Genomic DNA, 13,488 nt, shown 5'->3' with positions numbered 1-13,488 from the left:
AATGTGTATCGGGCAAAAGGGACACTATTTATTATTTCAGAATCCATGATGCGAATGGGTTAAAACAAAGCAGAGCGCTCTATTTCAATTTATTTGTGTCCTTAATTCGAGTAGGATGATCGATTCTGTGACTTTCTTCTTTTGAATGCCTTAATTCATGTCGGTCACCACCCGGGCCTCACGTTGAACCCATCTTATTTTTTGTGAATACTTCACAGGTATTTAGGGTGAATACAACCCTCCTCTTCCCGATTAATCGGCGCAGCTGTTTTATTTACTTCGGATGGATGTATACCGCATTAGACGAAAATTTTCTTTATCGAGATTTAGCTACCCTCATTTATTATATATATATATATATATATATATAAAAATTAACTGGATCTTTAAGTCAGTCACTAAGTGCGGTGCATGTGTATGTTACCACACTGACAGCGGTTGAGAACTCTATCAGGATCAGCGGGCTGATTGTTGAAATTGATAGACAAAGCGATAGACAAAGGAGGCAGCTAGTATGGAGCGATCCTTTTGGCTGAAATGGGTGGTTCTAATAGACTAAATGGTGATACATTGTTGAAACTAATCAAGAAAAAAACATGTATCAACTGAAGAGGTTTTCTGTAGAAAATAAGTAGAGACGAGTCCCGCATATACATATGGAGGGTTCCAATTGCGATTGGATTCCTCCATATCCCTCTTGTCTTCTTTGTCTATCAATTTCAACAATCAGCCCGCAGATAAGAGTCCAAGGTGTTCACCGTCGCTCTTTTACCGCGCGGAGTTAGGTCAAAGTTCAGAATACAACTTATTGAACGTCTAAGTGGTGTTGGGAAGTATCCACCCTTGCTGAAGGCGAACTGTAGACGCTTTTGATCTCGATAGAGTTTATGTACATTCGTAGTGCAATGGAACTTTTTGCTGCGGTGCTTGTGTTTTAAAAATAAATCATATCATTCAACAAATTTGGCTAATGTAAATTTTCGCATAGAAAATTGATTGCGAATTAAGATGTGTACATAAGTACCGATGAGGCTGTTTTCCGTGCGGGATTAGGTCACGGTCAGAGGCGGATCCAGCAATTTGGCAGCACCGGTTTTCCTCCATTCAAACCTATGCTAAATAATCGATTCTTGACGGAGCACCTGGCCCCTCCAAAAGTCGATACATTTCCATATGTTTAAATGGAGAAAAGACAATGTTGCCAATTCGCTGAATCCGCCAATGGTCACGGTTTCGGATGCATCTAATTTAACGTCTGAGTAGCTGTAGGAAGTATCCACTTTAATTGAAGGCGAACACCTTAGACGCTTTTCTGATCTAGATAGAGTTTACAACCGTAGTATATTTGAATGGCTTGTAATTTTGGCTAAAATTTAAAACAAATATCAATGACTGATGAAAAATGCGTATCTCCGATTGCTACTTTGATGTTTTTTTTTTTTTTTTTTAAAAAAAAATTACAATTACAATTGAGATATGATATACGTTAAGCTTAAAAATTGCATGGAGGCGCTGTCGCCAAAGCATCCGTCGATCGACCCAGCTCGCCGGCTGCAGCTCCCAAGTAGCATTTCTCAACGGAAAAGTCGCTGTATATTGCGATTTTATCGGCAATAAAATCGCAAGGATCATCATCATCTGAGCGATTATTCTCGATCTTATCGCGATGGAATCGCGCATTTATCGCCTGACAATTTATCGCGATATTTTCGAAATAAAAATCGCGATAAATGGCGATTTAATCTCGATAAGATCGACGAAGATTGATCACGATTTTATCGAACCAAAAATTGCGATGTGTAGCAATTTAATCGCCATACATCGCAATTTTTTATGCGATAATATCTCGATATGTTGCTACCGATATAATCGCGATAACCAACCTATAAAATCGCTATTTATCGCGATCACTGCTACTTGGGAGTGCGCAGGAAGTCAAAACGCCTTCAATTTTTGTAATGCAATACGGACATCCGTAGAGGTTGAATAGTTGCATCAAGGCGCTGCGCTGCTGTCGTCAGAGCGTCCCAGTGTTTATCGCTACAAACAAACGAATGCAAGTATCACGAAGAAAGTCAAAATGCCTTATATTTTTTCATATTGATGGGCAAAACGAGAGACCACGTATCTCCGTTTGCGACGTTGCAGACTTCCAGACGAACTTTATTTTTTCTTAGGGAAATCATCGTTTACCCGGTCATCCTAAAAAAGATTTAAGCGCCGGATACAAAATTAGGTATGAGAAAAACAGGAAAAAACATTTTAATTAACCCATTCTAGATTTTTGAGCTTTGAAATGTTAAATCAATGAATTATTTATTTTTTTTAAATGATTTATTATGTATAATCTAAAATTTATAACAGGTCGATTATTACAGTTTCTAATGTTTTTCTTGTGTTATTATTTCTGGCGCTTAAGGGATTACAATGTAAATCAAACGGCGACTTTCTTAAGAGAAGAACGGTATAAGAAACAGCTTTCAATACAGCAACTAATGATGCCAACGGTGTTAGGAAACATTCATTCGGTGTTCGGTTTCGGTGTCGGTTTCCTTCGGTGTTATGAGCAAGTAAAACTTAGAAAACCGCAAACAAATTAAAATTTTGTGAGATTGGTAAGAATACAGATGTAATTTTGAAATATCCTTCTACCCCACTGTTGAGCAGATTGAGGGAGAGGGTACAACAGTTGTATATTGCACCTTTTACTTTCAGCACAGAGGATTTTGTGATTATTTCTGATTTTGTTAGGTTCTCAACAGAGAATCTTAGAGTTTCTCTTGAAATAAGTCAAAAGAAATGGAGGGGGCAGGTCTTAAATGCGGTGAAAATAGAGGAGAGTGAAGCCTGCTTTTTTCCTTTTCCTTGTTTTTTTTTTTTGTTTTTTTTTGTTTTTACTCTGCCTTTACTTATTGTTACCTTGTTTATTTATTAGTTTCTTTTTTTAAACTATACACTCTGTACGTTCTTTTTTGATTCTGCCACTTTGTTAGTTTCCTTTGTCGGTTATTGTTTTGTAACCCTCTAATATTGTTATTGATTATGTTGCTGTGTAGTTTTCTAGATTTTCGTTCTTTTTGTTCGTATCCTGACTTTTTGGCATCTGGCCTATGTCTGTTTCTTAAAATAAAAATAAAAATACAATAGAATAAAAAACAAAAGGCATTTATTTTCGGAAAATGTTCATGAGAAACAAAAAAGGCTATAGATTTCTAAGTACAAACAAAGTCCAAAGGAAATAAAAACCTCTTGAAGGACAGCATTGATTTGCTAATGATTGAAAAATACTATCAATTAATATTTCTTGCCCTCTTTGGTTTACAAAAAAGAGCAAGTAGGTATAAATTTTAATCCTCGAAAAAGGAAAATTGTATAATAAATGCTTTGAATTGTTACATGAAATATACAGGTTGTATTTTTCATTTAACAATTTTTGGTAATTTTGAAAAACTTGATGGAGATAATTTCTCTGACCCTGGGTTGAGAAAAGGTTTTAACTTTGAATGATGCATAAGAGGAGGAAATGCGGAAGGGAACTCTTCCCAAGTTAAGATTTCATTCAACTCTACGAAGAGGGTTTCATTTAATATTAAAATGAAAATTTAACAAGTGAGGATAAGGGGATGCGCATCTCATTATTCTTTGAAAATTCCTTCAGAATTTATAGGAGATCTCAGACAAATTTTAATCGCTATTGATAGGTAGACTACCATGAAACTTTAAAAAAATGATGTTGCCAAGATAAATACGATTTTGCTTTGGGAAAAGAAGAAAAACGCAAGACTAAATAAAGAAATATTTTAAGTGTAAATAAAGAAAATAAAATATTTGAGGTTTGATAGTGAATTTTTTTTGCAACGACAGGCAGGGAAAATTATGGAAAATTAGACTTCGAAATTTCAAGAAAAAAATTGTGAAGGTTGGAAGGATTATTTTTTGCAATTGATGTTAATCTGATTTAGAAAAGAAACAAGATTTGCACCAATGTTCCTACTGAAGTTACTTTACTTACTTTCCCGTTTTTAGTTTGTTGGTTTTGTCTTGTTGCGTAGCAGTGATTTTCATCATACATTGAAAGTCACTTGCATTTGACAAAGGACTAAAATGTTACTCTTTGCGATAAGTATAATACTAAAAAAAAAAAAAACAAGCGCTATGAGTCTTTGATACAGGATTGATTTTCCTGAATTCCATGTTTTTTCTTGCTCTATAAACCCTATCAATCCCTTTCTCTATAAATCAAAATGACTTACACCTGAGTTGTGTCATGAGACAGAAACTCATAAGTCTGATATTGTAAAGATTAAATATCAATCAGACGTAAAACGTAAAACGACGTATCATAAAAGTGATTTCATCCTGCTGCTGAGCAAAAATTGTTTTTGTCCAATATAACTTCGTTCCATTTTTACTAGGTTTACGGTATGAACATTTGAGTTGTTTTTTCTGATTGATGTGAGCGCCACTTTTACAAATAGAATAAAAAAATAAAAAAGGGTTCTATACTCTCCTCTGTGTTCAACACTCTGCAAGAATTGTACAGTCCTTCTAAAAAGGATTAGTGACCAGGATGCAAAGATTGTCAACATATTGGATGATACTCACTCAAGTTAGTAAACGTAGCACTTACACAAACCATAAAATAACTGGTTCATCGATGATCAATAAAAATAATTTTTTTTTTCATCTGGCTCAAGAGGGGCCTTAAGAATAGATCACACTTTTCTGAGGGGGATGCATACCTGGAGCCAGCGTTTTCCATCAGTCTTATGTTTTAGTTAAAAATAAACCTTACTTATCTCGCATCATCATCATCCTCAGAATCTTGACTATGTTCATGAAGCAGTACATACTCTCGACTGCTGAAACCAAACTTGATAACATCCTTTTCAAGCAGTTCAACATACTTCTTCGGCTCTATCCTCTGATTGTTCACATAAGTTCCATTAGCCGATTCTAAATCAATAATGTACAAACGAATCCGCTGTGCACGTCTTCCATCCACGCGAGTGAATGGTACTAAGCGATACTGAAGTGCAGCATGTTGCTTGGAACATGAGGGATGATCAATTGGAATATCACAGACACGACGCTCACGGCCAAGAAGGAATGCAGACTGACGATGAATGTGAAGAATGGGGAGGCTCTGGTCACCTTTGAACGGGTATAAACGCCACCTTCTTTTTGGTTTCCGCGCTTCTGGCGGCTCGGAGTACTTGATGACAACACCATTGTACGTGTTAGTGTCCTCTGCAAGCTTGCCAGACTTTTCTTCAAATTTGCTGAAAAAATTAAAATTTAAGTTTTTTATTAGTATGTATCTCAAATTAAACGTTAACAACTAACCAATATCATCACAGTATGAAGAAACTCTGAAAAAATCATTTTCAACAATGCCAAGAAAAGCTTTTAATTATTATTTTACTTTATTAAATTAATCTTTAGGGAGATGATGGGAGAGGCCACTTTTATTTGGTAAACAAGCTTGGAACTTTCCGTGTCTCTTGTCTTTACTGTGGTCTTAATCGCTATGACGGACATGAAACGTAGTAGTGAGAAAGCGTGGAAGCTAATAAAAAACCTGAGCCAGGGGTGCAGAATCTTCCAAGCTTCCACATTTTCACACGCCCAGCCGCCCGCCAGCCAGCTGTCCAAACTTTTTTTATCAGTTTTCCACCAAATTTCCCACCATTCTAAGAAAAGATATAATTTTTCTTCTGTTTTCCTTTGTTTTTGACTTTTGGGCCTTCAAGAGATTCCCTCCTTCCACATTTTTGGGGCTTATCCACATTTTCACGCGTCCGGACAGGCACATGGTTGGGAATTTTCTACACCCCTGACCTGAACAACAACCCAACTGCCCCAAAACCATAATGATCCAACCGCTCACCTGACTCTGACCTGCTCTTTGGTCACCAATTACCAATCACCAATCTTGTAGACTGTAATAACACTTGAATTGAAGTTAATTACTGACTTTAAAAGAGTCTCAAATAAGAAACTGATGAGCATTTTATTTGAAAGACTTTGACAAAGCAAAAAAAAATTGTCATGTAAATAATGCTTTTCAAATGGTGATCAGGAATCGCTTTCAAAAGCTTTCTTACCTCAAGTTAGAATTTCCTGGAGGCTCAGGAACTCCAGGCTCCTGTTTGATCTGCGCAGGATTTCTTTGATTCTCATCTGAATCTTGCCACCGACTCCGCTCCTTCTTTTCTTTTTTCTTTTTCTTTTCTTTGTGCTTTTCCTTTTTTCTATCTTTTTCCTTTTCTTCAACTTTCACTCCATCCTCATTTGCAGCTTCTCTGATCTTGCTTTTGTCCTCTTTCTTGTGCTTTTCTTCCTTAATTTTATCTTTTTCTTTCTCCTTTGACCTAGAGCGACTGAAAGAAACAAAATAAACGACTATAAAAAAATCTAGACTAACAAAATTTCTTAGATTTATAGCCAAAGCCTAAATTTTACGATGTATCATTTACAGTTTTTACCAACGATTGGTTCATTGATGAATTGAGATGTTTAAGATGATGAAAAAAGAGAAACAACAAGAACAACAACGATGTGGAATTAGAGTGGTTTTTATTTAACCCTAGTAAGTATCAATTTTGAAAGAAAGGATATTAAGAACTCCTTCTCATCAAGGGTGCAGAGACTTCCATACTTTGCGACCGGCTTGGCCAAGTTGCCGGGCACAGGAGGAAATCTTGCACTCCTGCTTTTCTTCCTCTGTATTTGAAATTAAATTTTGACACCAAAATTAATAAATTGTAGCCGACCTTGAGAGATTAGACTGTGGCTCACAATAACTCAAAATTGAGTTATTACTTCCAGAGCACAGAGGAGCTGTCTACAAACATTCTAGGACAAAATAGTCGAATCTGACTGGAGTTATGATGGTTTGAAGTTTGCACTTTAAAAACGTTGTATCGAGGAAAAACTGATTCAAATTCTAGTGTGCCATGTTTAGATCACAAAACTGCTGGATTGTGATGCAATTTTAAACCTTCTTTGGGCACAAAAATGAACAAAACCTGATGAATCTGGTTTTAAGGACATAATAGGGAGTTTTCCCATGAAATCTCAGAAGCCACCTTTTCTACAAGCCCATCAAAAATCACTGTACTGAAAATTGTGCCTCTGTAGACTTATGTCCCTCCACTCATAGACAGGCACAATTTAAAAATATTAAAACGAATAATGATGCAACAATTTTGAATGTTACAAAAAATAGTCCTTAGATGGTTAATAAAATTATAAAACACATTAAAAAAGCGCAAAAACTTACGGATTTTTATGCCCACTGGATTCATCATCAGACTCATCTGATAGATTCCTGCAAAAGAAAAATTTGTGGATTAGGAGAAAATAATAGTAAAAACATGGACCAGAGAAAAAATTATAGTAACGACTGAAATTTAAGTGTTGCAGGTAAGAATGCACATAATCTATTTTTGATCGTCAATTCATGAGCAATGGTACAACAAGGTCTCATTTGTCTGAAACCAGTGCTACAGTGCTTTCATCAAAAACTTTCTTATGCAAAAACCGACATATACACGAATTTCAAGAGTTATGGAAATTTTTTGAGAGAGAATATGATTGCTGCAGAAGACGCTCACCTTTTATGCCCATCTGATTCATCGTCCGACTTTACTGGTAGATATCTGTAATGAGAAAAGAAAAATTCTGATGAAACTTTTGGAATAGTATACTCTTCAATTTTGGTTGATGGTCTACTGAAAGAAAAAAGAATAGCTTTTACTGAGGATGGTAAAAAAGACCCATTTATCACTCCTAGAAATTATCTTTGAGAGGAATTTGATAATGCTTAAAGAAGTTCATCTCCTCCTATGCTTGGAACGAAAGCCTTATGGGACTATCGAATATTTCATGTCATTTTCAAAATAATCACAGAATAAGTAAATCATTTAGATCAACAAAATATGTAGTGCACATTCAGATAAGCCATACATTTAGTACTTAAAACATTTAAGACAAACGTGTAGTTGCTTGGCTAGAGTAAATTTGATGTTACAATATTTGTGCAAGGGTGAAACTGCAGGAACGAGTATTATGCACAAAAGCCTCTCTCCCTGCCAATTAAGTTAATTGACTGAAAGGAAAAATTAGATTCTTTTAATTAGTATCACAAATAATAAAAGGCACATAATTGACCATCAAAGATACTTACTGTTTAGGTATCTCTCGTTTTACATCCAACTCTTCATATCGGAGCCTAAAAATGAAAAGGTTAACATGATTAAATTCCTCAAGATTTTTGAGCATGATGTACAATTAGTAAAACAGGTTAAAAGAATGATATAGTTCTTGATGATGGATAAAATCTTGAGATGAGAGTTAGTGCCGCTACACACAGCATGATCATGCTGAGAAGATCCAAGACCCATTAGCCTTATATGAAGAGATTCTCTCAAAATTCATAAATTATGAAATGATGACAAAAAATATACGATGAAGAAGAAATCAGTCACTTCAACAGTGAAAAATAAATCTACGCCGATTAAATGATCAAACTTGGTCAATTAAAAGAAAGTTCTACAAAAAGTAATTCCCCAGGGCTGCCTTAGTTAGTTGGATGGTGATCATACCATAATCATGGCCGTGGATAAACTAGCTTCCAACGTGCAAGGGAAAAAATAATTTCAAACCACTATTTTTGTGGCAAGAGAATTCCACATTTCCTTCATCCTGAATCAATTCAGGATTTACTCATTTCGAATACTGATAAAAAAATTAACCATCAGTGACACTTACTTTCTATGTTTCAATGGGTCTTCATCGGGCTCTTCATGACGATACCTAGAAGTGAGAAGAAAAAAGATGACTATTAGCCACAAATTAGAACAGTAGTTTATATTTTGATTTTAAAATTCCACTTCTGTAACAGCTCTACAGTTACAGTACAGCTACAGTGCTATGAGGCAATCTTTTCTACCATACATTTCTTGGAATCCAGTTAGAAATGATTCTAAATGTTCGTGTTTAAGACATGAACTTCGGAATGGACAAAATTTCAAACTAGTCAATATTAATTAAGAACCGGATCAAAACCCCCAAAAGGATTTAAAAAATAATTACTACCTTCAATAAAGGTACATACCAAAAGTCAAACGAATGGTGCTCATTTTAATTAAGTGGAAAAAGCCTAAAGAGGCTAATCGAGATTCTATTCTGCAAATAAACCCTTTTTTGTGCTTAGTATTTACAAGGTAAACAGGACACAAGGACGCAGGGTATACTAGGAGGAACGGGGATGGATATCTGGAGAAGGTCGGCTGGAATACCTAGAAGAGATCCGTTCCGCAATGATAGAGTGCGCCAGATCATAGGCGTCGAAAATGACATCGTATTCGACCAAACAGCTTGACAAGTGTGGTCATGACGTCTTGCAGCTACTGCAAAGGCTTGCAATTTTTCTGCTGTGTAACAAATGGTGTCATGACTATTTTAAATTAATTTACTTAAAGTTCAAGTAATTGAAAATTATTTTGAGCATAACCGGCTGAAAAAAGTTAAGTAATGAGGAAAGAAGATCGTGAAATAAATAATAATTAATATGTGCATTTGATAATTTGGGACAGTTGAGAGGTAATACTACTCACTTTTTATGCCTACGAGGTTCTTCTTCAGGCTCATCTGCATACAACCTAAAAGACAAGACAGGAGAAACATTAAAAATCTTTTGATCACTATGAGGATCTCAGGGCCCAATTTTTTACGATACCTCATTAATTGCGGCTTTAAATGAGCTAAAGAATACATTCAATCGTATTCTTAAGCTGTCACTATCAGTGTTAGATTGTAAATATTGTGCAGAAAGCATATGCAAAAACACTCAACGCCAGATGCAAAAGTATGTGAAAGTTGTCAACACAAGTTAGTGAGGATTGTACTCAACTCTTTCCTTTTTCCTCTTTTCCTCTCTCTTCATGTACATCTGTGGCATGAGCGCCTAGGAGGAGACGATTCAGCCAGAGACCCCTAGAGCAAAATGACTTGATAATCTTGAAATTTCAGTTGGCTTTATAAGACCCAGGCATAAATTCATGCACTAATTTGACTATAAAAAATAAGAAGTAAGACTACTCACTTTTTATGCCTACGAGGTTCTTCTTCTGACTCATCTGCATAGGACCTGAAAGAGGGAGAAGCAAAGAAAAAACTTAATAACCTCATAAATACTATTAGCATTACTTGGCCATTTTTGAAGTCTAAATTCATGTTTCCAGATGTAACATTAATTTTTTACTGCTTTTCATTCAAAATTTGAGGTTCTCATGAGGCAGAACCGCTAACTGCTGTCTACAAAATCAATTGAGCAATGCGCTATGACTCCAACCGCCAGCTGGAGAAAGGTGTGGCAGGCGACTTTTCCAGGTTTTTACCAGCATCATTTTTGTGGCCTGTGAGATCAGAGAGTGTAAATATTTGTCAGAGAAAAGCTTAAATAATCACTAGGATAAAAGCAATTTCAACTGGTTCCCTCGATTATCCTAAGGATTGATCAATATTGAAGAAATTTTACTAAATTCTGCAGAAATTCTCAACCTTAGAGGCTTCTGAGCAAGTTTAAAATATTTAAAATTTCAGGGCTGCAATTTTTTTTTCGCTGTTTTTTTTTAATAAATGAAATTGATAGACTGATTGGATAAATGTAAAAGCAAAGACCCCAGACATGGTTCATCTAGAGGCCCCTGGAGGAAACTGACTTAATGACCTTTTTAGTTGGCTCGATGTGACCCAAGCACAACTTCATCTGATCATTTAAGTATTAAAAATGACAGACAAGACTACTCACTTTTTATGCCTGCGAGGTTCTTCTTCAGGTTCATCTCCGTAGTACCTAAGAGAGCAGATAAGAGGAAAATTAAAAACCTTCTAAATACCATGAGGATCGTGAGATCTGATACGTAACATTTAGGAATTTATTACTTTTACTTGAGACTTGAAATGAGCTGAGTGATAAAAAAAAAACTCGCTATTATTCTTAAACCATTATTGTTGGTGTTCAATGATTGTAAATGTTGTGTAGAAAGCATGGGCCAAAACACTTGGCAGAGACTCAGTGCAGAAAGCAAGACAAAATGAGAGAAAAGTATGAAACAAGAAAGATGAAGATTACTCACTTTTTATGCCTGCGAGGTTCTTCTTCGAGCTCATCTGCATAAGACCTAGGAGAGCAGATAAGAAGGAAATTAAAAACTTTCAGAATATTGTGAGGAGCTACAGACCCACTATGAGTTTGTAAGTTAATTTTACTTGCAGCTTAAAATGGGCTTAAATATAATTTAATACTATTTATTATTAAACCGTCACTATTGGTGTTTGATAGTTGTACATGTTGTACAGGAAACATAGAAAAAAGCACTTAGTAGGTACAGGAAGCAAGAGGAAATGAGAGTTGTTGGCACAAGTTTAGGAGGAGTATGACTCTTTCTCTTTTGTTTTTTTCCCTTCTTCTCTCTTTTTGGTACATCCTTCGTGACACCTTGGGAAGTTGGAAGGAATGGCTCAGCCCTAGGACTCTAGAAGAAAATGACTTAAGAGCCTTAGAATTTCAGTCAGCTTAACATGACCTGAGTGCAACTTTGCCTAAAAATTTAACTGTGACTAATTAGCGGTAAGACTACTCACTTTTTATTCCTGCGTGGTTCTTCTTCAGGCTCAACTGCATACGACCTAGGAGATAAGACAAGAAGAAAATAAAAAAAGTTTTGGGAACAGTATGAGGATCTTAGGACCCTATGCATAGTTATTAGGTATTTATTATTGTTTAAATCTAATGGTATTGTTAGTTATTTATTTATTTATTTATTACCTCTATTTATGATTTTGACCTGAGGCTTGAAATGAGCTAAAGCGGGAGTTATGAATTTTTATAAAAATCTACCTGCCAATGGCCAATCCACAGGCTGAAGGAGATTTTTCTCATCAATTTTACCATTAAAAATATTTGCTTACTCAAGCACAATTTCACCATGATCTTCATAGATAACAGTTTTTTCTCCGACTAATACAATGAAAGTAAGAACATCCATTCGGTAGATACCTACCCTAAAAATCTCCAGAGAGCTAAGTCTTTCAATTAAATTAAAATAATAACAAATAAATATTTATCCATACATCAAACATCTGAGAACCTTAATGAATGAATGAATGAATGAATGAATGAATATGAATGGATATAATGAATGAATGAAGGGCGCAACTTACCTTTTGTGCCTATAAGACTCTTCAACGACTTCATCTATACACAACCTGAAAAAAAAAACAAGAGAATTGAAATAAATGGAATGCCAATGGCTTGCATCGGTATATTAAGCAATATGAATATACAATTTCTTACAAACGTTTGAATTGATAGATGTCCCATAAGATAAACATTAAAATATATTTAACAAGAAAACATAAGTCCACTCACTTTTTGTGTCTGTAAAGCTCTTCTTCCGGTTCATCTGCGTGCGATCTAAAAGAAAGGACAACCAGAAAATTAGATTAGAATAAGAATTAATGAAGCTTGACAATCTAACATCATAGAATAAATCATGCTTCACTCTTTTTTTCCTATTTCTTTGGGTTGGAAAAGAGGCAGTAAGAAAATTCGCAATTTGCCTGATGTAAGATGAGAGGAAGCAAGCTAGACTCCTACTGACTTCAGATTTTGTGGGAGGTGCTTTCCAACAAAAGTTGAGTCAGTGCGATATCGTTGAGGACAATCTTTAATCTAACGAGGACTGTATACTGACTGTGTAAAATGGTGCATACTGCAGAATTGGTTTGGCAATCTTCGCACAGTGACATAAAAGGTCAAGGACTTGACCAGAAAACTTAGCAACCAATTCCATCGACAAAAATCCAGAATCATACGTAGTAGTTTGAGGCTTTCATCAGGTAGACTATTACTGACCTCTGAGCCTAATAAATGGATCGTGGAGGGAACGAGAGTGAAAATGGACAGATGCTCCAAACCAGGAAGTGGGTCTTTGGTGCTGACAGTTCACCTGATCTATTAGGAATTGACAAAACATTTCTGCGATTATCATTGTTGATTTGAGGGTACAAAGGACTGCCTCAGTCCAATTCATGGTGAAATTTTTAATTTTAGTAATGTTTTGCAGGGGATTAAAGGAACAGTTCTTGAGACATAACCTCAAAGAGTAGAGAATTCAGAAGGAGGCGATTATTACCTGACTTTGTGTCGTTTATGGCGATGATGGTGTCGATGATGATGGTGATGATGCCTATGAGCTCTTTTATATTCGTAGTCGTTATCAGCCATTGAAAATAATATTAAAAAACTAAATTTTAGCGACTAAGAAAGAGAATGATAACTCACGTTCATTTGCGTTGAGAAATTGGTAAACATATTTTGCCAACCTTGAACCGAAAAAATTTGACGAACATTCAAAAACTCAGATTCCTAAAAAATTGTAAACTCCCTCAGTTTTTGGTGGGATTTCGAAACAA

At 35.6% G+C, this 13,488-nt stretch overlaps 1 protein-coding gene across 1 annotated transcript; it reads right to left on the bottom strand.

Moving 5' to 3' along the window:
* Positions 1-3,149: 3,149 nt before the first annotated feature.
* On the bottom strand, positions 3,150-13,401 carry LOC109039750 (uncharacterized). The gene is made up of 14 exons (XM_019055383.2): positions 13,209-13,401; positions 12,443-12,487; positions 12,235-12,279; positions 11,656-11,700; positions 11,148-11,192; positions 10,820-10,864; positions 10,112-10,156; positions 9,624-9,668; positions 8,776-8,820; positions 8,192-8,236; positions 7,620-7,664; positions 7,286-7,333; positions 6,108-6,383; positions 3,150-5,282 (listed from the first exon to the last, which is right to left on the bottom strand). The coding sequence occupies exons 1-14, from the start codon at positions 13,298-13,300 to the stop codon at positions 4,796-4,798; spliced, it is 1,353 nt and encodes a 450-aa protein (XP_018910928.2). The 5' UTR covers positions 13,301-13,401; the 3' UTR covers positions 3,150-4,795.
* Positions 13,402-13,488: the final 87 nt, after the last annotated feature.

The sequence above is a fragment of the Bemisia tabaci genome, chromosome 7 (genome assembly GCF_918797505.1).
Source record: "Bemisia tabaci chromosome 7, PGI_BMITA_v3".
NCBI lineage: Eukaryota > Metazoa > Arthropoda > Insecta > Hemiptera > Aleyrodidae > Bemisia > Bemisia tabaci.
Note: the sequence above shows the minus strand (reverse complement) of the source record. Positions and strands in the feature narration are given on the sequence as shown.